Raw genomic sequence first — 25,321 nt, 5'->3', positions numbered from 1 at the left:
TGGATGGAAGAGCATAGTGCGGTACTCTGTCAGCTGATTGATTATCTGTCCAGTCCCCTGTCCTGGGCTACCCAAACTTTGAAGAACCGTTCATTCTGCACTGTGATGCTTCACAAGGACTTGGAGCAGTGCTCTACCAAAGACAAGAGGGAAATCTTGTGATAATTGCCAATGGTTCCTGCACCCTCTCAGTTCCAGAGAAGAATTATCATCTCCACTCTGATAAGCTAGAATTTTTAGCAATGAAATGGGCTATATGTGACAGATTTAGAGATTATTTGTATTATGCCCTGTCATTTGTAGTGTGTACCAATAATAACCCCCTCACATATGTGCTTACAACAGCAAAACTGAATGCAACTATGCTGAGATAGGTTGCTGAACAGGCTGACTTCAGATTTACTATCAAGTACAGGTCAGGGAAGTCAAACTCAGATGCAGATGGGCTATCATGGATGCCCCTTGACATAGAGAAGTATATGCTCATCTGTTCACAGCAGATGCAGTCTGAAATCTTGTCCAGTGTCTCCAAAGGGTTGTCTGTCCACCAAGAGGAGAGGGAGCCGTTGCTGTGCCCGGTGATCATCACAATGGCAATTGAAGATCAGAACAATAAGCGACTAATGTGTCCTGTGAAGCAGATCTCCCCTCAAGTATTGAGAGCTGCTCAAGAGGAGGATTCACTGTTACAGCAGGTTAGGCATTATGTCACACAACAGCTGTGGCCAAGGGTGAGAGATGCTCACAGTGAGTTGGCTGTATTCGCAAGGAAGAGAGCAAAGTTGTTGATTGACACTGAGGGTGCGCTCCAGCGACAGACAGCAACATAGCTAGTGGTGCCTCCAAAGTATCATTCATTGATTCTTAAGGAGTTGCGTGAAGAGATGGGACATTTAGGTGTTGAGCGGATCTGATCCATGAGCACTTTTTCTGGCCTTGCATGAAGAGAGATGTGGAGCATCACATAAACAAGGTGTGTAGCTGTGTGAAGCGCAAAAGACCACATAAAGCAGTAAGAGCACCACTTACCAACATATCCAATTGAAATGGTATCAGTTGACTTTTTGACTTTTTCCATCACAATGAGGAAGAGATGTCACCACTCTCGTTACCACTTTTTGATTTTAAGTTTTCTAAATAAGAACTGAGTATGGGAATGTAACGTTTATGCCGTTTGGTTCGAGAATGAATATCTATGCTTAAATCAGTTGATGTTAAATTCATGTTAGTCGATTCCAATATGTTTTAAAAACATAAAGTTACATAAAGTTATTTTAGGCCTACAAGATAAGAGGAAATAAGTTCATGTATTTAGAACCACACACTGAAGGACTGTTGATGCAGAAGTGATTGTTGTAAGATGATGTGTTTATGAAAAAGGAAAGGACTTTGAAAGGACTTATACCACAAGATAGAGAAAGAGGTTGGATTTTGAGCCACTGGAATTAGTGAAAGTGTGAGATTCTATGTGATTGTATTGCAGGTCAAAGGTCACACCTATGCCAGTCAAGAGATGCTTCCTGTGGACACAGCGGAGTAAATAGCTGGTTGTGGTAGTGCACAATGACACCCACTGTTTGACACATGGCATATAAGAAGAGATGTATGTTATGTGAAATCTGTCATCAGATGTGTATCTTGTATACTGGACTCTTCCAACTTGTAAGCAATCAAACTGTTAAAACAGAGCGAACTGGGCCTGGAAATATCGGGATGACATTTAGTTATGCAAGGGAGAGTGTGGTACATCAAACCAAAATTGTACTGTTTGTGTCCCCTCCAGGATTTTGTAGACTTATTTATGCATTCATCTATCTATCTATCTATCTATGCTGTTGTGTTTAGATGCAATTTGCAACTGTGCCTTTAAGAGAAAAACAGTTAGTGAGTGACATAGTGAAGTTCTCTGTCAGCTAGTAGAGAGTTCGGAGAGAGGTAAAAAAGTTTGAGAGAGTGAGGAAAACAAATGTTGTATTGAAGAAGATTTCTACACTGATTCGGAATAAACAGAAAAGACGTACCACTACACTTGTCTTGGACATCATTTTATTCAAAGGAGAAGAGAAACTCAGGAAAGATAGACCCAAGTGTAAAGGCTGATTTATACTTTTACAGTCTACGCGGAGCCTACACCACAGCCTACGCAAGTGGCCAACGCCGTTGTGAGCATTTATACTTCTGCGTAGTGTGTCGGCATCACTCTGTAATTACATCACCAAAATGCTTGTTTGAGGTGGAGTTTCTATGCCACTCTGTTAGTTTTCTTCATGCATTACAAATGATGGTAAGAATAATGTTGAGTAAAAAGTCGGAATTCAGTCCTTGCACAGCAGTATCTGTAAAACAAGTTTTGCATTCCAAAGAAAGACTAGTTTCTAAACTTTGGGGGACAAACAAACAGAGCTCTCAAAATAACGTGCGCTCAGTTCGCCATTTTGCCGAAAATTTTCAATGGCGACTGAAACTGAGTGGGTCATGTTGGAGTTGGAGCAAATAAATGTTGAATAACAGTTACTTTTACTGAAATTACTGCAACACAGAAAAGAGAGAAGACATCGGTGGAGATGGTGTGTACGACCATTGAACCGATTGAGGCACAAGGAGGATGATGCTACCAAGTAGACAAATCACAGTTTTTGCGGTCTGCTGCGACGTGTAGTTACATTTCTGGGGAGGTGTGCGTCAGGCTACACTGTAGGGTACGCGGCTACGCAGAGCCTACCCCGTACCTATGGTGTAGATTTGACGCAGAAGTATAAATTGACCTTAACCCAGCAAATGAATGCTACAACGTGGTGACCAAACCAGATCATGTCATGAGTCCTTTCTGAATTTATGTTTGGTAACATAATGTCAGACCACAACTTTGTCTTTTTTTTCAGTCATCTTCCACCACTCTCTTATTTTAACTGATAATGTCCACAAGTCTCCTCCTCTATGTCTGTGAGAAGGGCTCATTGTCATATCTTATCTGATAATATTTTAAGATATTGTTTTGGGGATCACTGACATCTTTCAAAGAAGATCAGTTCAAATCAAAGACTGATGTCTTTCCCTGATGTTCACAGTTGTCTACGTCCAGATATCATCCAATACACAGAAAATGAAAAAAAGTTGGTGATGGTTAAGCTAACTGTGAAGGTAGAGGTGCCAGGAAATCCACAGGCCAAAAAAACAGCATACTTCTGTCTGGCTGTGAAGTATAGACAATCAAGAATAAACTGCACAAAATCTTTCAGCGGAAATCAGCTGCTGTAAAATTTCCTGCAATTTTTCAGTGTTTGTCACTTTTAGGTATCAACAGAAAGGTCAGTGGACCAGAGGCAGAGAAGTCTCCCTGCTGCTTTAGTTGTAAAAAAAAATGGTCTCCACTGAGATAAAAGGCCCACGTATGATCAAATTGAGCATTTGTTTTAATTTATGAGAACTAGTTTAACAATATGTGTATGTATTAGAGCAAAGCAGTTTCCTAATAGATTTGCATTGTACAGATTATGTTTCATTGACTTCAGGGCGAAACAACTGTTTGGTTGTAGGACACACCAGGAATTTTCATGTACAGTAGGTATAGTTGTTTAGATGCCAAATCGGAGTTGTTTGAAGGCAAGTGCATCTAGCATACCACACATTCAGGCTCCTGTCCCCCATTATGGCCATTATGGAGAATTCAGTATGGAATTCCTGCTGATAGTTTTGCTTAATGACTGTTTTTTTTTCTGTACATGATGTTTGATACTTTACACTGGGGTATCCAGGGAGGACAGATGACACTAGAGACAGAGGACACTAATCTCTACCATGGCTGTTATTCCGTTATTTGTAGTGTTTTTAGAATGGACATTGACATAAAAAGAGTTTCTTTCAGAGTACTAAGCCTGGGACACAGTGAACAAGCCTGAAATTCTCAACCTTAGACCAACAGACCTGTAGCCGAGTCATTCTTATAATCTTTATTACATTTATGTTACATGGAGTGTTTATTGATACAAATAACTAATATAACTTTCAGTGGTAAGTCTACAAAAATTGTCTGGCTGTGTGAGAGGCCTTGCTCTGTCAAAAACCCTCCTGGAAATCAGTACACCTTCCTAGTACTCCTCGTGTGGTCTGTGGTATGGGTATAACATGTTTGAAAATGGGGGCAGTATTTCATCTTGTCACTTGTTGTCAGTGGCTACTATGATAATGTCACAAAACCACAAAACTTTGCTATGGCTCAGGATTAGAACAGAAAACAACACTGTTCTCAGTGATCACGGGGCTCGTTTTGTGCATTCACAGGATTAGCAAGACAAGGGAGTACACAATGAATGAAAGATGCAACTCTAATAATGAAATAAACTAGTGTCAGAAGTCTGGCTTGAATCTAGATGTTTCTGGCAGGTCTAGAGAATTTCCAGCCCATACTGTAATAATGGCATCTTCCTGATGTGTCACCAAGATTCAACCCTCAGTTATCAGCTAATGACCGAAGGGCAATTAAACAGTTTGCTGCTACGAGACATATACAGTTTGAGGAATTATAGCAACAATATAACCGTTCATTGCATAGAACAGTTCATCTCCCAGAGATTAATGATTGAAATGCATTGACTGATGCCTCAGTCCATGAGATCAATGGCCATGAAAAACATGTTATATTTGAGTTAGTTATTCTCAGTGTTATGTTGACAATACATAATTTAATTTTTAGACATTCATTGTGTGAGTTTATGTTCTTTATTTCCTAATTTGGCCTCATATTCGAGTGAAAAGTAAATGATCTGTCGTTATGAGTAACAAATGAGGGGCAGGTTATGTGGCCCTAGAGTTGCAATCCTGGTACGGTGTCTGTTATTCTTCTGTGTTATAAAGCTGTTCTAGCTGCTACTCTGTTCTACTGTGAGAAAGCTATTTATATGCCATCCTTGTCTGATTCGCTATGTGCACGAGCTTACCAAATGTCAGTAATATGAATTAATATTTGTTGGCCTGTGCATGTGTCATCGTGTCTTATGTGAAAATGTGCATAGTTTTGATTATTAATAAGGCTTTCTTTGTTATTCCTAACCTGTGATAATCTGATAAATATGTTATATTTGTGAATGGTTTTGAGGATTTCAACATTGCCAAGAAATACAGGTACTTTAAATTATTTTCAGACTGATGGAAAGTCATGGAAATATTTGATAGTGCATTTTGTAGGCAGTTTGGTAGAGTTTCCAGTTCCCAGTTATGAGTTCAGTTAAGTGTAAGGCCCTTAGAAAACAATTTACTTTGTTAATGCCTTTCTAATATTAATGATATTTTAGTTGATAACAATGCTCCATACATTGTATATTGAAAATAACTACAACTACCATAATCCTTTGTTTTCCTTATTTGGTAATAATGTGTGCTTGCCCGAAAAACCTTGTGAAAAAACCTTAATGATGTAACCAATCCTGTGCAAGTTTAAAGTTGTGATGTGTGTTGAGCCAATCAGAGACTGTGAGACATTAAGCGAGGATCTAGAAGCTACTGCTGCAGAAAGAAGTGCAGAGAGAAGTTGGAGTTGGTGATACGAAGTTTGCTGTCGGAAAAACCGGGGACTAGATCGAGTGAAAGCGGACTTTGCCAGCCTGTGAAGCCACATTGTAGCTGACCTGCTGAGGAACTGCTGCTCGAGAGGAGCCTACAGAGTTTAATTCGTGAGGCCAGACTGTTTTTCGTCCCGTGGGGTAAGCGCGACTGCAAAACCATGTGAGTGAGCTTTGATGCCCTCTATGTCGGATCTCATTCACCATTCGGAGTTTCACGAACTGTGAGTTTGTCTCAATGTGCACCAACACAGCGGGCCCCAACGTTTATTTTGCAAGCTTGCAAGGGTGTAGTGAAGACTCTAAATTTTGCTTGTGTGTTCATTGTATTTTGTTTTGTGATCAGTATTCATTGTAAAACCGCTGTGTTACAGTTGTATTGTTTCGCCGCCATTTTGTGAAGTTAGTGGGTTGCCTAGTTTAGCGAGTGCGGGGAGAGTATTCGTATTGAAATTGTTTTCTGTCGCCAAGATTTATTATTTGTCAGGTTTCCACGTAAGTGGGTATGGTGACAAAACTGATTTGAAAGAATATTTGTTATTTAATGTTTTATTTTATATTAGACCCACATACACATTCGCCCACGCATGCACATTCACACACATGCACGCAAGAACATATCCACACTCACTTTTTTTAATTTCATGGAGAGTTAAAAAAGGGTAAAATAAATGTCACCAATTTGTTAAATTTCATTAACGTGTCATTTCATCACTGTTGTTTAACTGAAATACTGATAGTAGGGATCATTCATTTTACTTTACATTACTTTCATGTTAAATATATCTGAAGATCTACAGCTTTTCTGCCAGGTAGCACTGGTATTGTATTTCTTCAGTGGAGGCACCGCACTAGTTAGTTTATTCTCATCTTACTTAGGTTTTTCTTTTTGTTATCGCCCCTTAGTGTTTGCAAACCTCACCTTTTCTAACCCTAGACCTGCCGGTCCCAAATTTTAATGGTAGACAGGAGATCCAGCCAGCTCACCATTCTCGGTAGGGAACCCAGGATTCTGTTTTATTATATTAATAGGAGTGTGACTCGTGAGTACCTTCCGGCGCCAGGGAAGAAGAGGGTTACATAAGAATGCATACTGAACCTAAAATAAAGAAACACAAAGAAATCTCTCACGAATTTAGCGCAGTTGTCTTGACCTTCAAAAGCCTAAAATGGATTTCAACATTTAGCAATGTGGTGTTGTGCGTAATATATTGCAGTGAACCTGAGATCAAAGCAAGGAAAGGAGAAAATCTTTCTTCAGTACTGGTCTTTATTTATTTATTTTTATATTTTTAAGCAAGTGCAATCAACAAGAGAGACATTTGGTGGCTGTATGCAGGTGAAAAGGAGGGTGACTGAGAGTGCAGTGTTAGGTGTGCCGCACCCTGTGTCACTGTGCCTTTGCGCTGTTTCAGGGACCTTGCTGTCACCGTGGGGTGTCGGTCAGAACACAATCCAACTTGGGTTTTTAATATTTATTAAAACGCACAGCACAACATGAGCACACTTGAACTTACAAAAAAGGGGGTTTGGTTGGTATGGTCTGGTGTGGGTGTATGTATGTGTGTGTTAGGCTTTCCTTGGACAACCATTTAAGCACTGTCTTCTGAGGCAGAGGTTCCCAACTGATGGCCCTTTTATACAGCCGCCCCCAAATTTGCTTGCAAATTTGTTCTACTAAAGGGCCACAGTTTCTTCAGGGGTTGTTTGCTGTATCATCTGGAATGGCTGGCAGCTCAATTAGCCGTGCCACTGGTCGTATGTAAGTCTTGTCCCTCACTTGAACACTCGCTGTCTGGACACGTCCATTTCTGCCAGTGACAACAGCTGATATCTTTCCAATAGGCCACAAGGCTCTGGGGAGCTGTGGATCCACAATCATCACGACTGTGCCTACTTTCAGATTGGGACTGTCCCTCTGCCATTTTTGTCGGGCTTGCAAATTTGGCAGATAGCACTTTGTGAAGTGAGCCCAGAAATGGTCCACTAGTACCTGGCTATGACGCCACTGTCGCCTACCCAGTAGTTCGTTGTTTGGGTATGTCATTTGTGGCAAGGGTGAATCAAGCCGCCCCATGAGAAGGAGATTTGGGGTGACAGGATCAGGATCTGCTATGTCCACGGACACATATCCCAGGGGTTTTGCATTCAGGATGCCTTCCACCTCAATTAGGACTGTCCTTAGGACTTCCTCAGACACAGTTAGCGCTCCTAGTGTTGTTTGGAGTGCACCCTTTACTGAGCGAATTTCCCGCTCCCATGTTCCTCCAAAGTGTGGGGTGTTTGGAGGGTTGAAATGAAACTGAATTTTCTGCCTAGCCAGCTGTACTTGTAAAGTGGGGCTCAACTTGGCGAAGGCTTCATTCAGTTCCCTCTCTCCTCCCTTGAAATTGGTGCCTTGATCCGATATCAACTCCCATGGGGTTCCTCTCCGAGCAGTGAATCTTCTCAGTGCCATTAAGGAGTCTGCATCTATGCTGTTGAGGAGGTCAGGATGCACACCTCTAGTAGTCAGGCACTTGAAAATTATGCCCCATCTTTTCTCTATCCTCCGGCCTAGTTTTACAGCAAAAGGTCCGAAGAAGTCCATTCCTGTAGAATAGAAGGCTGGTTTGAATAGTCGGAGCTGTGCTGGGGGTAAGTCTGCCATCTTTGGAACAACAGGTTTTGCCGGCCATTTCTGACATTCGAGGCAGCCATGCTGGTGTTGCCGGATTGCCTCTCGTCCCCGCAGAATCCAATATTTCCGTCGGATTTCTGCAAAGGTTCTCTCTGGCCCCAAGTGGTGCAGCTGATCATCATAGTCCTTGATGAGAAGTTTCGTCGCCACATGGCTTGGATCTAGTACAATGGGGTGTACAGCTACCAGATCAGTTTGTTCAGCCTGAGTCTTCCTCCCACTCGAATGAGTCGCGCAGCCTCATCCCACTCGGGTGACAGTGTGATCAGCCGGCTTTGTGGTGGCACGGGTTTGTTGTGTTCTAAGCAGGTGAACTCTTCTTTGAAGCTGTCCATCTGAGTTCTCCTCAGGATGGTGTTCTCTGCTTCAGAATAGTCAGCTGCTGAAGGATTTCCTGTGCGCCCTGCCGCCCCATGAAGAAACAAGGTGGTGTTCTCCAGTAACTCTTGGTATGTTGCACACTGCTTGGCATCTGGAAGTATGGTGTCGGTAGCTGTTTGGGTGATACCACAGAAGATTGGCTTCTTTAACTCTGCAGCATCATCGGGGGGTTTGCTGTCTGGCTTCTTTGGCCACTTCGCTGGCGGCTGACTCAGGAAAGCAGGACCTTGGCTCCATCTGCTGGGCTTCGTGAGCTCCAATAAGGTTCGCCCTCTGGTGATGTCGTTGGCCGGATTGCTAGTTGACTCCACATATCTCCAGATGTGGTTGTCTGTGAGGTCCTGAATCTCAGCAACTCTGGTCCCCACAAACACTTTTAAGCGGCAGGAGTCTGACTGTGACCAGGTGAGTACTGTTGTGGAGTCAGACCACAGGACCGTCTGTTTGATGGGGAGGGTCAGCTCATTCTGTAAAACCTTGGCAAGCTGTGCGCCTGTCAAAGCTGCACAGAGTTCTAGACGTGGAATCGACTGCTAACGCTTTGGGGCCACTCTTGATCTAGCCATCAGGAACGCCACTTGGACTTGACCTCGCTCATCTTCAGTGCGCATGTACGCTACCGACCCATAAGCACACTCTGAGGCATCGCAGAAGATGTGGATTTCTCTGCTGACTGTCGGAGTGTCCAGCTCTGGGCTGGTGTAGCACCGAGGCATGGTGATGTTTCTTAGGCATGGCAGCTCACCTTCCCAAGCTCTCCATGCCTGCAGTAGGCCTTCTGGGAGGAGGGGGTCATCCCAATCACGCTCCTTGCACCACAGACGTTGTACGAGGACTTTGGCACGGGTGATGAAGGGGATGATGTAGCCCAGTGGATCATATTGGCTAGCAAGGACTCGGTAAATGTGGCACATTGTGGGTTCAGCAGGGTCAACTGGGCGATATCTGTACCCGAGTGTGTCGCTTCTGCAACTCCAGCGCAGTCCCAATGCTAGTTCTTGAGGATTTACTCCGTTCTGCATAAGCCACAGTTCACTGCTCTCTGACCTGGAGTCCTTTGTCAAATGGCTGATGACATCTCCGATGTTACTTGCCCACTGCCTGAGGTCAAAGCCACCTGTAGCCAGAAGCGCTCTCAGCTTATCTATTAACTGCCTTGCTTCTTCGACAGATGTGAGGCTCTGGAGGCAGTTGTCCACGTAGAAACATCGTTCTACTGAGTGGCGCACATCTTCGTTTGGTTGGCTGTGATCCAGAACGTGTCTTTGGAGTGTGAAGGTGGCACAGCATGGGCTGCAGGTTGTGCCGAATGGTACAACTTGCCATTCATACACACTGGGAGGAACATCTCTGGCCATGTCGCGCCAGAGGAAGCAAAGCAGGGGCTTATCTTGTGGCAGGAGGCGGACCTGGTGGAACATTCCCTTGATGACCCCACTTATGGCTACAGCATGTTCCCTGAATCTCAGTAGCACCATGGCCCGAGCGGTGGTCCAGGAAGTAGGAGGGTGTTCAAGTTCTGACCTTTGTGATTGAATGAGCAGTCGAACACAATGCGGTTCTTCCCATTGTGATGAACCATGTGATTGGGAATGTACCAGGTCTCCTCTGCTGCCTTAACCTCCCTAGGACCCAGCTTGGTGACACAACCTGCTTTCTCCAATTTTTCTACCTCATATGCTGCTGCCCTTTCTGGGTCCTTTGCTAATCAGCCCTCTGTGGCTCGGAGTCTTGCCATTACTGCCTGCTTAGGAGTCTTCAGGATTGGGAAGGGGGTTGCATACCGGTCCACTCCATCAACTGTAATTCTAACAGGTTTTTTTTCCTCCAGAATGTCAACTGCCTTACGGTCTTGCCTAGATCTGGTTACCAATTTCTCACTTCGGTATGGCACTGTGTCTAGTTGCCATAGTTTCTCGACGTGGCGATAAAGTTCGGCTGCTGGGGAAACAGTGGAAGTCAGCAGACACTGCGTTGCAGGGACTGGATTATGAAAGTCTCTTGCGGGCCCTTGCAATGTCCAGCCTAGCCTGGTCCTGATTGCTGCGGGCCCCCCTCCCAGTGGGCCCAGTCGAACTGGCTCCATGGGAATGAGGTGAGTGTTGTCGGCTCCGATCAGCAACAGTGGTGACACTTTATTGAGTGTCTCTAGTGGAAGTCCTTGTAGGTGACAGTACCTCTTCTGGAGGGAGGCAGCAGGGTGTGAGTGCTCTGCTAGTGCGAGGTGATTGGCAGTGAAGGCGTGACGAATCCTGTATGTCTTTCTTTGGTTCGCCACTGGTGAGACTGTGAAGGATACAGATGACCCATGCAGTACCTTCACATCCGGTCGAACGGTCCTCAGTGCCAAGTCCTCTGCTTCACCTTGTAACTGCAACTGTTGAGCTGCAGACTGGAGGAGGATTGTGCGCTCAGACCCGTCATCCAGCACTGCGTATGTTTCCGGTGACCTTTCTCCGTGGCACAAGATCACTCTGATGACTTTAAGGAGCACATGGTTGCAGTTATTGGGACGGCCCAAATACAGGGTCTTCACTGCCGAGTTTACCAGGCATGTACTCTCGTTGGGTCTCTGGTTGACGTCGTGAAGGACCTGCAGGTGCTTCCCGTTACAGATCCGACACAGCCTCTTGAGGGTGCACTGCGCTGCCTGGTGAGTGCGCGCACATCGCCAGCACCTTCTGTTGTCCTTTATCCAGGCTGTTTAAAGTCAGAGCACTGACTTAGATGATGGTCAGATTTATCGCAGTAAGGGCAATAGAATTGGAACTTTGCCCTCTGTTGTGATGATGAGGGAACTGCTGACAGAGGCAGGAATGGATTTGTCTACACCATGCAGAATCGTGGTAGGCTGATGCTTGGGCTTTAGCAGGGGCCTCTCCCTCCGTGTAGCTGGAGGCTGTTCTCTCCTAGGTTGGCACCTTGTTTCCAGTTGCAGCCAGGTGGAGAAATCTAGGAGGGTGTAGGCCATAGTCTCTGGTTTGAGCTTACTGATGTGCCTCTTAAATCGGCAGAACCAGTCCGTTGGCAGCTTCTCCAGTAGGCGCTCCACATGAGAACCGCAGGCCAGTTCCACCTGCCCCTGTCCACCTAGCGTCTACGGGCACAAGTGAGTGGATGTGGAGGGCGAAATCGTCAAATGCCTGTTCATCCCCAGGTTGAATGGGAAGCAAATCCATGATGGCCTTGATTTCTCTGGAGGCTAGCTGGCAGGGTTGACCGTACCTCTTGTCTAGCACTCTGATGGCTCGAGTGAATGGGTCCGGTGCTTGGGAGAAGGCTAGCGCCGGGATCTGTCCACTTTCAGGTGCTCCAGGAGGACGTGGTACTTGTACTGTTCTGTCTCTTCTGGATCGAGCAGGTTGTTTAATGCCATCCTCAGCATGGTGTACTCTGTCTCATCCTCCTTGATGAAGTCTGGAAAGGTGGGTCCCGCTACCTGGCTGTAGGAGCATCTCCGCACCGCAGGGGACACTGTTGTCTTTGATGGTACTGTCGCCGTCATCTCAGGGTGAAAGGTGGGCCAGTACGGGCTGGGGTAGGCAGCGCTGGGCTGAGGGTAAGGTGTCAGGTATGACGGCATACCCATCACTGGTCCAGGTGGCCAGTACATAGGTGGATATGGTAAATGTGGCTGACCAGGTACTGCTGCTGGCTACTGTTCGGTTTGGGGTGCTGCCAGGGGTTCTTCCTTTGCTGGATGAGGATGTGGCAGTGGTGAGAACGGCAGCTGTGGCAGTAATGTATTGGGGGCAGCCACATCTGTCTGTTTGGCCTCAAATGAATCTTCTCTAGGTGGCAGACAGTACAGTGCAGAAGACACAGAGGAAGGATCGCGGCTGACAGGTGGTGGAGACTGGACTGACTGTGGCAGCTTTAGGTGCTGTAGGTGCGTTGTTAGCTCCTGCACGATGGCTGGGTTGGCAGTTGGTTGGACTGGTAGGACTTTAGCCTCCCGTGGTGTTGAATGTCTGGAGGAATGGTGAGAGGATCGGGAGCTAAAGGGCGTGAATGTTGAAGAGCGCTCCAACACACGCTCGAGAAGGGCACTCTGCTTCTTAATCGTCTCCAACAGTTGCTGCATGAGCTCCTCTTGGCCTCCAGTCACTGCTGGGGGCTGCCTCTGGGCTGCAGGTACTGATGATCTGAGGGGGGTCATCTTGGCCTGTCCCTCTTGGCGCCTACTTCTCTCCTCTGCATGCGTGCAACTGATGGCCCTTTTATACAGGAGGTTACAGAAACATTCAAACATAGCAATGTGAATGATATGTAATTATTAAGCTCTGAAACAAATCTCTCAGTAAAATATCATCAATACTGATATTTTTGTAAGGTACAGAGTCAGACTAGCAAAGCTGCATGAATGTCTTCTATAGAAGATCACTTAACTTTGCGAAACAAAGCACAGTCCAGATTGCTTTGTATACCGTTAAGCCCAATTTATACTTCTGTGTTGAATCTACGCCGTAGGTATGGCGTAGGCTCTGCGTAGCCACATACCCGACGCCGTAGTCTGACGTGCACCTCCCTAGAAATATAATGTCGAAGCAGACCACAACAACTGTGATTGGTCCGCTTGGTCGGATCACCCTCTTCTGCTCAGTCGGTTCAATAGTCGTACACACCATCTCCCCTGATGTCTTCTCTCTTTTCTGTGTTGCAGTAATTTCAGTAAAAGTAACTGTTGTTCAACATTTATTAGCTCCTACTCCAACGTGATCCACTCAGTAATAGTCGCAATTGAAAATGTTTGGCAAAATGGTGAACTGAACGCTCGTTATTTTGAGAGCATTGTTTGTAATGCAAGAGGACATCAACACAGTGGCATAGAAATCCCACTGCAAACTAGCATTTTTGAAGGTTTCATTACAGAGCAACGCAGACACACCAGTGCAGAAGTATAAATGCTCACAACGGCATAGGCCACTCGCTTAGGCTACGGCAGTAGGCTCTGTATAGAGCCTATGCCAAAGTATAAATCAGCCTTCACTCTTTAGAGTATAAACAACATCACACCACAGATCAGGCTTCCTTTTTTCATCTGAACAGATTTCACTTTGAATTTTTAGTTTTTATACATCTACAGCAAGGAAGTAATACACCCTGAACTTCATGTGGTCAGACCTGCTGAGTCATTTCACAACTCTTTTTGCTCTGCAGTGTATTTCTCAGTCAGTCTTCTATAACAATGTTCATTATTTATTTACTTGTAATAGGATCTGGTTTGATGGAGGTTATCCCATTAAAAGAAATATAAGGACATAATGACAACATTCATATGAAAGTTCATATGAAGTTCAGTTGTGTTTTGGTGATATTTTTAAGGCTTTGCCACTTAATTGTTATTTACTGTTTTGTATTCTGCCTGTATTGGAAGTCGTTTTGAAAGCGTCTGCATAATGAATAAATGTAAATGTAATAATATTAGCAAGGTAATGTTGTCAGACAGTTGCTTCATTGCTACTTTATGGGTTTTCTCTCCTTTGGTTTCTGACAGTTTGCATTCATTTAAACAAGAATATAAAGCTTATTACGGTCTGTTCTTCCTATTTAGCATGCACAAAAAGCACATGTAACTGCCAGCAGGGAGCGCATTATCATACAAATGTGTGTGAGGAAGCTCTACAGGAACAAGTTGTTTATCTGTTATTATCACCAGTCCACAGGAGAATATATCATTAATGTATAATATAAGAACTGCAAATATATAGATTGAGGGCATCACACAATTACCAAAATACCATTTTACTCTTTCTGACACTACACTTTCACACCCTCTTTTTACCACAGAATAAATTGTAATTTACAGTTTATCAGGTAGTTTCCTCTTTTAAAGTCTAAGTTGGCCTCATGTTTGAGTGAAAAGTAAATGACCTGAGGACAAAGAATAGGTACAGGTTACTGAGGGTTCAGTGCCCCCTAGAGTTGTAATCCTGGTAAGGTTTCTGTTATTCTTCTGTTGAAACTGTTCTACTCACTATTTCGTTCTACTGTGTGAGACAAGTTCCATATGTATGTTCCCTATATGTTTTGTATACATTTCATTCCATGACTGTGTGAGAATGACAATATTTGTGAATCTGTTTAATGTGCATGTATTGTCATGTATTGAATTGTCATGTGTTGAATTTCATCGAATTAGGCATTTTCTATAAAGTAATGGTGTTTAAGAGCCCCCTAGTGGCGTATGATGTACTGCAGATCATTTCTCTTTGGGTCTCTCCGTGTTGTTGAACACAGCTAACAGGTGTAAGTATTTCTAACTATTCACTGACTGATGTGCAGTCATAGGTATTTTATCAATGCACTGTGCAGGTAATATCAGTGTTGTTAGGTTTTCCTGCTGCCCAGCAACAAATTCACTTAACCTAATACACAGTCACCCAGTGCCTCACAATTTTGGTGCAAATGGTTTGACCTCCAATAAACTCAAGTGATTTTTAGCTTGGATATCACAATGAGCCTGAAATTAAAGTGAATCAGGGAGAAAATCTTTTTTCAATGCCAGTCTTTATTATTTTCAGGCAAGAGCAAAAAAGACAGGAAGGGTAATTATATGGATTGCAAAAGCATTCGAACATAGCAATGTGAATGATATCTAATCATATCATAAAGCTATTAAACAAATCCCTCAGTAAAATAACATCAATACTGATATTTCTGTGGGTTATAAGGTTAGACAAGCGATGCAGTATCTGTCTCTTATATTGAAGATCAATGAACTTTGTTAGCCACAGCACAGTTTAGCTTACTTTGAGTATTGTCACTCTCTACCTTATAAACAAGATCACACCACAGATTAGGCTCATCTTCTTTCTTATGAATAGATGTGACTTTGAATTTTTCATATGGTGGTATCAGAACCTCTTGTTCAGCTTCATTCCCAGAGAACTTTGTTATGTCAGCTCCAAAATGGGTGTCAATTTCAAAACAAGTCTTGTCACCAAAACTGATTGTTTCATTGTAGTCTAAAGAGGCGGAGGCAAATCTGCCAAATCGAATTGTTTTTCCTACTTTGATGTTGTCATAAGTGCCCTTGGTCCGCCGGTATGTCCTCATATGAGATTTTTGCTTTTCTTTGAGAATCTGAATGGCAGTGGTCAATAGAAAGTGAAGGGAATAGTATTGGAATGTGCCATTCTTGTAACTTCTTTTACCATGACCAACAGCCCTGTTAAAATCAGCGTAAACATTGGGATGGCTGCTTGTGTAGACCCATAAAGCAACTGCCTGCTCCTTCTCAAGACCCTCATCTGCTTTGGCCCTTTTCTCTGCCAGCTTCCATCCATCATTAAAATGTATGTTCGCTTTTCTCTCCTGATTCAGATAACGACTCTTCACCAATTCTGACATGTTCTCTCTACAGCCATTGTAGGCATCATCAACAGAATCAAGAGCCATATCTAGTGGGAAGACCATCTCAACATCTGTGGTGAAAGTTCTTTTCAGCTGTGGAAGTAAGAGTGGAAAAAAGCTGAGTTACTGTAACAGGAAATTATACAAGGAGAACACTGTCCAAAACCTGTGATAAAAACTTCAGTCACATCTTTAAGTTGGTGGAAAATTCAATTTACTGTGCTTAACAACACTTACTTGAGAGGTTTAACACATCAGTGTCAATAGGCCTCACAGAGATGGATAACAAAGCATTGGCTTTATAACACCATGCAAACACTGTGTGTGTATATATATATATATATATATATATATATATATATATATATATACTTTTTTCTCTCTTATTTCATATCAGTGCCACAAATTGAGTCGTTGCCTCATTTTAGTTGAAGGAAGTAAAAGAATAACTAGCAAAAGAATAAACTACAGACAATCAAAGGAAGAAACAGTGCTAATAAACAGGGGCTACAGAAGTGCAAGAAAAGAAGCTATCACCCAATGTGGGGATGAAGCCGTGCTAATAGCTGGAATGCTATGAACGATAAACAACAAAACAGTTATACTTCCGCAATACTCAGTAATATCCACCACAAAAGCTCAAGAAGTTTTCATTGTAAAAGGTAAATGGACACAGGACAGTATAAGCATCAACATAGAGTATTTACAAGGGACTGCCAGGCAATATACATCATAGAGAGCCAAACAATACAATGGAACATAGTTCAAATGACGTATCAGACAGTATTGAGGGGGTCGAGTGTAGAGGAGTGGGGTAGTTAACAGATATGAGTATTTAGGCCTTTCTTGAAGGTTGTGACAGAGTCTGCCAATCAGACAATTGGGCAACTGATTCCAGCATCGCAGAACTTTGAATACCACACACATTTTTTGTGAAATCTTTTTTTTAAATTACTTTCCATCTCCATTTTTTTGTTTGTTTTTTGTTTTAATTTAGTTCCCATTCTAAAAAAAGTGTTAAAATGAGAACTTCTCTTCCAAAAGTGAACCCAAAGTCATTTAATACAAAAGAGACTTATCATTAGTTTAGAATGGGTCTTCTACATAGAACTATTGATTCTATACATAAATGATACTAGTGATAGGGTCAAATCAATTTAATTATTTCATTAAACCACAACAAACTTTACCCTAAAATTCATAGGAGCACTGCCGAAATATAGGTGAGTATACAATTAATATTTTCAGCAAAATCAGAGACTACCTGTACTGTGACCGATGTAGTTGCAAACATAAAGAACAACCATATTGCCATCTTCATTCCGTCTTGTCCTCTGTGTCTTATCTGTGGCAGTAAACAAAAAAGAGGATATATTAACATCATCAAGCAGTCTAGCTACTCTTTTCTCATACCTAATAGCCAGTACAAATGTATGAAATAGAGACTGCTGTGTCTACACTACACTAGCTTCAACACTATTATACCCAAGACCAATATTAGTCCCAAGCTTCAAAGTTAAAACTTTTAAAGATTTCAATCAGTTTACTATTGTATGATGCTTTGAATTTTTTTCAGCCTTCTTGATCAGGTCTCTTCTGAAAAAGTGATTCTGAATTGCAGTGCAAGTGACCAGGTCAAATAAAGATTAAATAAAATTACTTACATCAGTGAACGTCAGCTTTTGCTCATCAACAGCTGTCCCCAGCTAGGTGGTCTGTGAGAGTATCACTCAGTCTCTTGTTTTTATTAACGCGCACTAGGGAAAAGGTAAACTTGGTGAGCCACTTGTGAGTTTGCATGGCATTCTATGACCACAGGTAACAAACCACAATGCTCTTCTGTGATACATTTCTCAAACACAAAAAAGGCCCTATTCCAACCTCACAAGCATATACAATATGTGGTGGTCCATTGGAAATCAAACTTTTATTATAGAGAACACAAATAGTTTTATATTATATATACAGTATATATATATATATATATATATATATATATATATATATATATATATATATATATGTGTGTGTGTGTGTGTGTGTGTGTGTGTGTGTGTGTATGTATGTGTATATATATATATATATATATATATGTGTGTGTGTGTGTGTGTGTGTATATATGTATATATATGTGTGTGTATATATATATATATATATATATATATACACACACACACACACATATACATATATATATATGTGTGTGTGTGTTTGTGGTTGTTAATTTTAAGGTGTAGTGTGTGAACCCTTAATGTAGGGTTATAGTGCAAAAGTTGCTGGTCAGACCAAAATGGGGCAAAGTATGATTCTTTATTAGTCTTATCTAATAATTAGAATAAATTAGGATTAATTAAGAGTGTATTTTTATTTTTATTTTCAGAGAAGGCACAGCTCTCATCTCCAGTGATACCTTGCACAGACAGCAACTGCCAGAAAAAGGAAAGGACCTGAGTCCAGTAAGCAGTGAAAACTAGGGGCAGAAAATTTTGACTTTTATGTGTTTGCCGCAGTCAATAGAACACAATGGGTTTGCATTAGATGGCTGTTTTTACAGTTAAATAAAAACTTTTAAAGGTATAATCATTCTTCTTTGTTATTTTCCTTAATGGCATTTAACTCTGCAGGTCACCCCTGATAAAAAAACGTCCGTGAACTGTGTCATATAGGGTAAACACAATAAGAACAATAACTTTTAAAATAATTGATATGAGATTGTTTGCCAATGTTACCAGTAGCATCATCTGCAGCAATCTCAATTAAAATGACACAGTCTGCACTATTGTTGTATTAAACAAAGTGTACACACAGTAGGCACTTTTAATGACATTGTAGGCCGTTGCATTAGGGAATACATTTCGCAAGTACTTTTACTTTTAATACTTTAAGTATATTTAAAAGCAAGTACTTACTTACTTTTACTCAAGTAGAGAGGTTAATGTGGTACTTCTACTTGTACTAGAGTACATTTTTGTCTGTTTACTTGTACATTTACTTAAGTACAGTGTTTTAGTACTTCCTCCACCCCTACCCCTCTGTAACCCAGCAAATGAATGCTGCAGCTCAAGCTGCACATGGTGACCAAACTACTCCAAACCAGATCATGTCATGAGTCATTTCTGAATTTATGTTTGGTGACATCTTTGCAAATGTCAGACCACAACTTTGTCTTTTTTTTCCACTCATCTCCCACCACTCTCTTGTTATAACAGATGATTGTCCATAAGTCTCCTCCTCTATGTCTGTGAGAAGGGCTCATTGTCATGCATCATCTGATAATATTTTAACATATTGTTTTGTAGATCTAGTAATTGACATCTCTCACAAAAGGTCGGTTAAATCAAGGACTGATGTCTTTCCCTGATGTTGTTCACAGTTGTCTCCGTCCAGATATCATCCAGTACACAGATTAAGAAACAAAGGTGGGGATGACTGAGCTAACGGTGGAGGTGAAGTGTCAGGAGGCACAAGTGCCAGGAAGTCCACAGACCAAAAAAAAAAAAAAAACCCCGCAGTGAACTATAGACAACAAATAATAAACTGAGCAAAATTTTCCAGCAGAACTCAGCTGCAGTGGAATTTCTTGTCTTTTTTCAGTGTTTGTCACTTCTAGGTATCAACAGAGAGGTCAGTGGACCAGAGGCAGAGAGGTCTTCCTGCCGCTTTAGTTGTAAAAAAGGCCCCCACCGAGCTATAGGCCATCCACTGCTACACAGTGATCTGACAAATCAGAACCGATGCACCACTCTCATAGTACTCCAGGACCACAGACAAAAGGCAAAGTGATATCAGATCAAAAGCTGATTCACTGACTCGTTGCTGCTTTATGTGTCAGTCTGAACAATTAAGGACTTGTCTGCAGAACACATAACAAATGTGGTTTGGTATGTGTCATGACTTTACAGTGTGAAAAACGTTCAGAATCTTTGAGAACTTTTCATAGCAAAAGCACCATACATGATGCAAGTAGGCATGTCAGTTTCATTTTATGTAAAAATGGCAAAAACAATGACCTATAAATCTGCCATTCAAAATGCAGAGTAAAAAGTGCAACGCAAACAAAATCTTTAATGGACAATGTGGGAATATCTGGCAAGATATGCTAATAGGTTTTTTCTATTGGCAAACATAAGATATTACACTTAATATTTTGGAATATTTCATGTAGTATTGTAAGGTAAACAAAATTCAATAATGAAAACCATTTTTGAAATTCTTCATAGATTTCCTCAGGGGTCATTAGACATCCTCAGAAACATCGGTTGAGGGAAACAGGTTCCCACGTCCTCTGTAAATCATTTCTCACAAGCTAGCCTACTTAATTCCAGAATCAGCTTTTTTAAATTCCCGTAATGATATGTGTAAGATGCTGCTGTAACAAATCATAGCCCTTAATGTTGACCAGTGGTAAGAAACACAGAACTCCACCTTCTGATAAAGTTTTTGGAATTATCAGGCCTTTTAACAATGATATTCTAAAGCAGATTATTTTTATTAGTTGCGAAATTTGAATCAGTGATTTTGTTCAGATTTGAATCAGAGTTGAACACTAGTCTTTGACCTGTCGCTGTGACCTTGACCTTTAACAGTTCTTGATTAAAATGCAAACAACCAAGACCTGCCCACATTAAGAGACACTATCAACAACATCATTGCCAGCAAGTATGACCATACAAAGCAAAGATAAGTTACAGGCACCTATATAATAAAAAGTGGGTGAGTTTTTCATTGAGCATATAATGTATTCAGTTAACAGTACTGAATGCTTCTAAGACTTTGGCACTTATTGAATACTTCATACCTGCATTAAAAAAGGTTTCCATCCTGGTGTATTTTATTTTTTATTCAAAACCAACTGGTTAACTTAGTATAAAGATCTAGCAGCTAGCTTGATGGCTTTCTATTTGCTGGTTGGCAGCTAGCTAGCACGTTGATAGCTTTTGAATAAAGGCTCTGTGTGTTTTCTGTAATTGTATCAGTAATTATAACAATAATTGTACTTGTGTCGGCTTTCTGTACTTGCATGTTATGGCAGGAACCTATGTTCTTATATGACTTATGACTTATGTATTATTTGCTCCTCCAGCTTACTCATAATGGGATTGAAAACACAGAAATTACTCCATCGTTCATCATTCATTCAGGAAGAGTTGCGACTGGCTACTCGCTCAGAATTCCACATTGGAAAGGTTGATAAGTTGACTGAAAACCAATACATTTTCAAAGTAAAATAAACTCTAAAGCCACAGATAAAGCCAAGTATGTTATTGGGAAAGACATAAATGGAACGTGTATGCCTGAAAGAGTTTGACAAAACAAATCCAACACCCTCCTTCAGAAATGACAGATGTTCCTTGGCTTTTAATTCTATAACTGTTGATGTTTTCAAAGATTGGGTGTCAGTGGGGTCAAAATGGGCCGACAACTTCATTTAAACAAGTCATGTACAGACATAGTGGCTCAGCAATTAAATGGTCTTAAATGAACACAGGTGATATTGGAGAAAGCACAATATTATTTGCTAGTTATATGTTGTAAATATTACAATATTAGCAAGCTATGCAAGTTACTTACATGTTATTGCGTAACATTGTCATAATGAGAGTAAGAAAGCAAGTGAAACAAAAAATGGAAAGAAGCGCCTGTTCATGCAACTAACCATTCTGGTTACATGCATGTACAAGAACAAGCTGAAAAATTAAACAAATGACAAGAGAAGTGAGGCTTAGGAAAGACTGGCCCCCGTTTAACCCAGTAAACAAATGCTGCAACTTCAATTGCATGAGGTGACCAAACCACTCTCAACCCAGACGTGTCATGAGTCATTTCCAAATTTATGTTTGGTCACGTCTCAATGAATGTCAGACTACAACTTTTTAAAAAAATGTTTTCATTTTATCATCAACAAATATCTTAGATAATTCTCTAGAAGTCTCATCCTCTATGTGAAAAGCACCTATCGCCATCCATTATGTGATGGTCTTGACCTTTGTGATTTCACACTTTTACACTTCTGTTTTCAGATCCTCCTCTGTTCTTTTGTTTCCTTCTTCTTAAATTCTTTTAGGTTGGGACCTTGTGGTCTCTTAAGCAAACCAGCTCACCTCTGCTGATGGAAACTCAACTACAGCTACAGTAATGCTGTAACATCTGTTGCTATGGTGACTCAGTGATAAGAGATTACAGACAATAACCATAACACTATGTTTGATTGAGTATGCACAGTATTTTGAGAGAATGAGTGAGGAAGAGACACTGAGCTAATAAATGGTACTCATAAAAACCATACATACATTAACTGCTCTTTGCAAAAACATGTTATTTACACAAGTGTACGTGAAATGTTCATGAAGTATGTGTATGAATTGTGTGACAGGAAACTGTGTCTCTTAGTCATATGCTCTTTCATGCCTCATCACACAGCCTCTCACTCACCTCCCAGCGTTTCCTCATCTCCTCATAATCTTTCACCCTTTGCTTGACCTCAGTTAGTGTGCAGTTGGAGAAGTATACCACCCTCCAGGACACAGTACAGCGTGGTCTGTGCTCTTGATACAGGGTCTGTAATAAACATGCTCCTGAGGATGGGATGGAACATGGTCATGTACCAGGGGTTCTTCCTGTTACGATCCAGTTCTGATGAATCAAATTCATATGCACGTACATACACGTCAGAAATGTCCTTGGCAATACATCTAAAAATATACATTCCCTGCCAACACCAACCTACATTTAAAAAGATCTGAACAAACAATTCACAAATACACTAAAATGCAAACACACACATACACACACACACATGCACACTCTGATTGAAAGAATGAATGGTTAAGTGTCCCATTAAATGCAAAAACAATTTTAATGTAATAATCTTAATAGCTGAATGGTTCTTTTAGAATTGCACGGTTTACATGGGTGCTTAAACTTTACTTCCATACCACACACCAAACGAGTGCTAGGAAGGTGTGTAGACCTAAAGGAGGGTATATGACAAAGTGAGATAATATGATCGACATATTTATTATATTTTGGCCCCATCCTGCACAGCACCATTAGAATTGATTTCACTCTGGATGTTCAGTCCTCTTGTTAAGCCTATTTGGGTTGAGTCATTAAGTAGAACACTTTTGGGTCTTTGGAAGAAAGACATTCTCAGTGTGAGAAAGATAGACATAGCCCAACAGATATACGTACAACTTTATGTGTACTAAAATCTCCTTAGAAACCAGGCCCTTTGTGTTGTTAATTCAAATCCATAGAATCTTTTGTATATGGAATTTAGGACGATAACTTTTTTTTTTTAATTTTTAATGACAAGTAAACAGAAAGAAGCTCAACTCAAACAGGGTTAACAGGGGACCAAGGAAAGAGTGCAAAAACGGATTAACAGGTAGCCAAGCAAACTTTGGAACATCAAACACAAAACAGGAGACGGTTCAGTAAACACATGGAAGGTGCAGACTCCATACTGACTGATCTGGCGGAGGGGCAAAAATAGTGAGAGGCATAATCGGGAACTAAAGTGAGGGCAGGTGTGCAGAAGGAGGGGTGATCAGACCGGTGATTAGTAAACTGGTGACGCTGAGTGCGGAATGGCTGAAACCAGCGAGGGAGGAGACGAGGTTGTTACTGTATTTATGAAAGACGCATATAAATGCAAAATATGGCACCCCTCACCCATGTTTCAGGGCTCTGTATTTATCCTTTTAGTACCAAATCAATGAAGCTTTGCAGAGTGTTTTCTTTTTTGATGTCTATAATCTTTTTCCCTCCAAAAATGGCTTTGTGCTTGAGTGAGAGGTAAATCATTTGTTGTTATGAGTACAAAAATGTGGTGCTGTTGGAGGAAAGTGACCCCTAGAGTTTAAACCTTTCTTGTTTTGGCTGATTTTATATTACATTGTACAGTATGTATATCACTTGTACAGTACGTCATCTTATATGTTTTCTGTTTAATGTAACCATATTTGATTTGATACGTTCAATATTGGTAGGTTTTCCTGATGCCCAGTGATCAGTTTGCTCAAGAATAGATACTGAACCTCAAAGAGTCATACCATAAATGTCTCACAATTTTCGTGTAATTGTTTTGATCTCCAGTAACCTAAAATGGGTTTCAACATTTGGCAGGTTATATTACTGTGGATATGAAATCACAGTGAATCTGAAATAAAGTTAGGTAATAAGAAATAAGAAAACCTGTTTTCAGAGCAAGTCTTTATTATTTTCATGCAGAAGCAAAAGTCAGGAAGGATATTATGTCGGTTCATGGACATTATACAGAATACATGAGCGTTCAGACAAAAGCAGTGGTAATGACATATAGTCACTGAGCTTTAAAAAAAAATCCCCTCATAAAATACCACCATCACTGATATTTTTGTAAGGTACAGGGTCAGACACACAATGCAGAGGTGATTTCTGACACAGAAGATCAGTTAATACAGATGATTAACTTTATGAAAGAACACAGTTCAGGTTGCTCTGGGTACCGACACTCTGTAGAGTGTAAACAACCTCACACCACAGATAGGGGTTATACATTCTGTACTGAACAGAAATAACTATGAATTTTTCATATGGTGGTATCAGGACCTCTTTTTCATGTTTATATTTAGAAAATTGTGATATATCAGCCCCAAATTTGGTTTGAATTTGAAAACAAGTCTTGTCCCCAAAACTGAGATTTACTTTGGCATTCAAAGAGGACGAGGCAAATCTGCCAAATCGAATGATTGTTCCTTTGGGGACACTCTTAAAAATGCTTGAGGTTCGTCGATACGTTGTCATATAAGGTTGTTGGTTTTTTTTCAGGCGCTGAATGGCAGTGGTCAAAAAAAAGTAAAGGGACGTGTATTGGAATTTCCTGTACTTGTAACTATTTTTACCATTACTAACAGCCCCGTTAAAGTCACTGTAAATGTTGCCACTCGTGTATATCCATACGGCAACTGCCTGCTCCTTGTTTAGACCATAAGCTGGATGGGCCCATTTCTGTACCTCATACCAGGCATTCCTAAACTTTGCATTCGTCTTCATCTCTTTGTAAAAGTAATATTTTTTGATCACTTTTGGCATCTTCTCAGTGCAGTGTATGTAAGCATCATCAACAGACTCGAGAGCCATGTCTAAAGACAAGACCGAGGAGCACTGTGGAAGCAAGAGGAGAACAGAGCAAAACAGGGGTTATAATGACCAAAAATAATTAGCAGAGCTTACATCATATCTTTAGCTTTTAGGAAATTGGTAGAAAATCCAGTTTACGATGCTCAACATCAATTTATTGGTGGATTCAGGTCATCAGTGTCAACAGGCCTCACAGAGATGGAGAACTAAACAATGTCTTCAT

General features: G+C 41.2%; 2 protein-coding genes across 2 annotated transcripts; both read right to left on the bottom strand.

Annotated features, from left to right (window-relative positions):
• Window positions 1–15,333: 15,333 nt before the first annotated feature.
• Window positions 15,334–16,020, bottom strand: LOC115816059 (ecto-ADP-ribosyltransferase 5-like). The gene has a single exon (XM_030779029.1). The coding sequence runs from the start codon at window positions 16,018–16,020 to the stop codon at window positions 15,334–15,336; it is 687 nt and encodes a 228-aa protein (XP_030634889.1).
• An 8,409-nt stretch (window positions 16,021–24,429) lies between these two features.
• LOC115816058 (ecto-ADP-ribosyltransferase 5-like) lies at window positions 24,430–25,098 on the bottom strand. The gene has a single exon (XM_030779028.1). It carries the CDS (start codon window positions 25,096–25,098, stop codon window positions 24,430–24,432), a length of 669 nt encoding a protein of 222 aa, XP_030634888.1.
• Between the last annotated feature and the right edge of the window lie 223 nt (window positions 25,099–25,321).

The sequence above is a fragment of the Chanos chanos genome, chromosome 7 (genome assembly GCF_902362185.1).
Source record: "Chanos chanos chromosome 7, fChaCha1.1, whole genome shotgun sequence".
NCBI lineage: Eukaryota > Metazoa > Chordata > Actinopteri > Gonorynchiformes > Chanidae > Chanos > Chanos chanos.
This window is presented reverse-complemented; position numbering and strand designations above follow the sequence as displayed.

Excerpts from the sequence above, each read along its gene's own strand:
- LOC115816059 (XM_030779029.1), bottom strand. The coding sequence starts at position 16,020 with ATGGCTCTTGATTCTGTTGATGATGCCTACAATGGCTGTAGAGAGAAC.
- LOC115816058 (XM_030779028.1), bottom strand. The coding sequence starts at position 25,098 with ATGGCTCTCGAGTCTGTTGATGATGCTTACATACACTGCACTGAGAAG.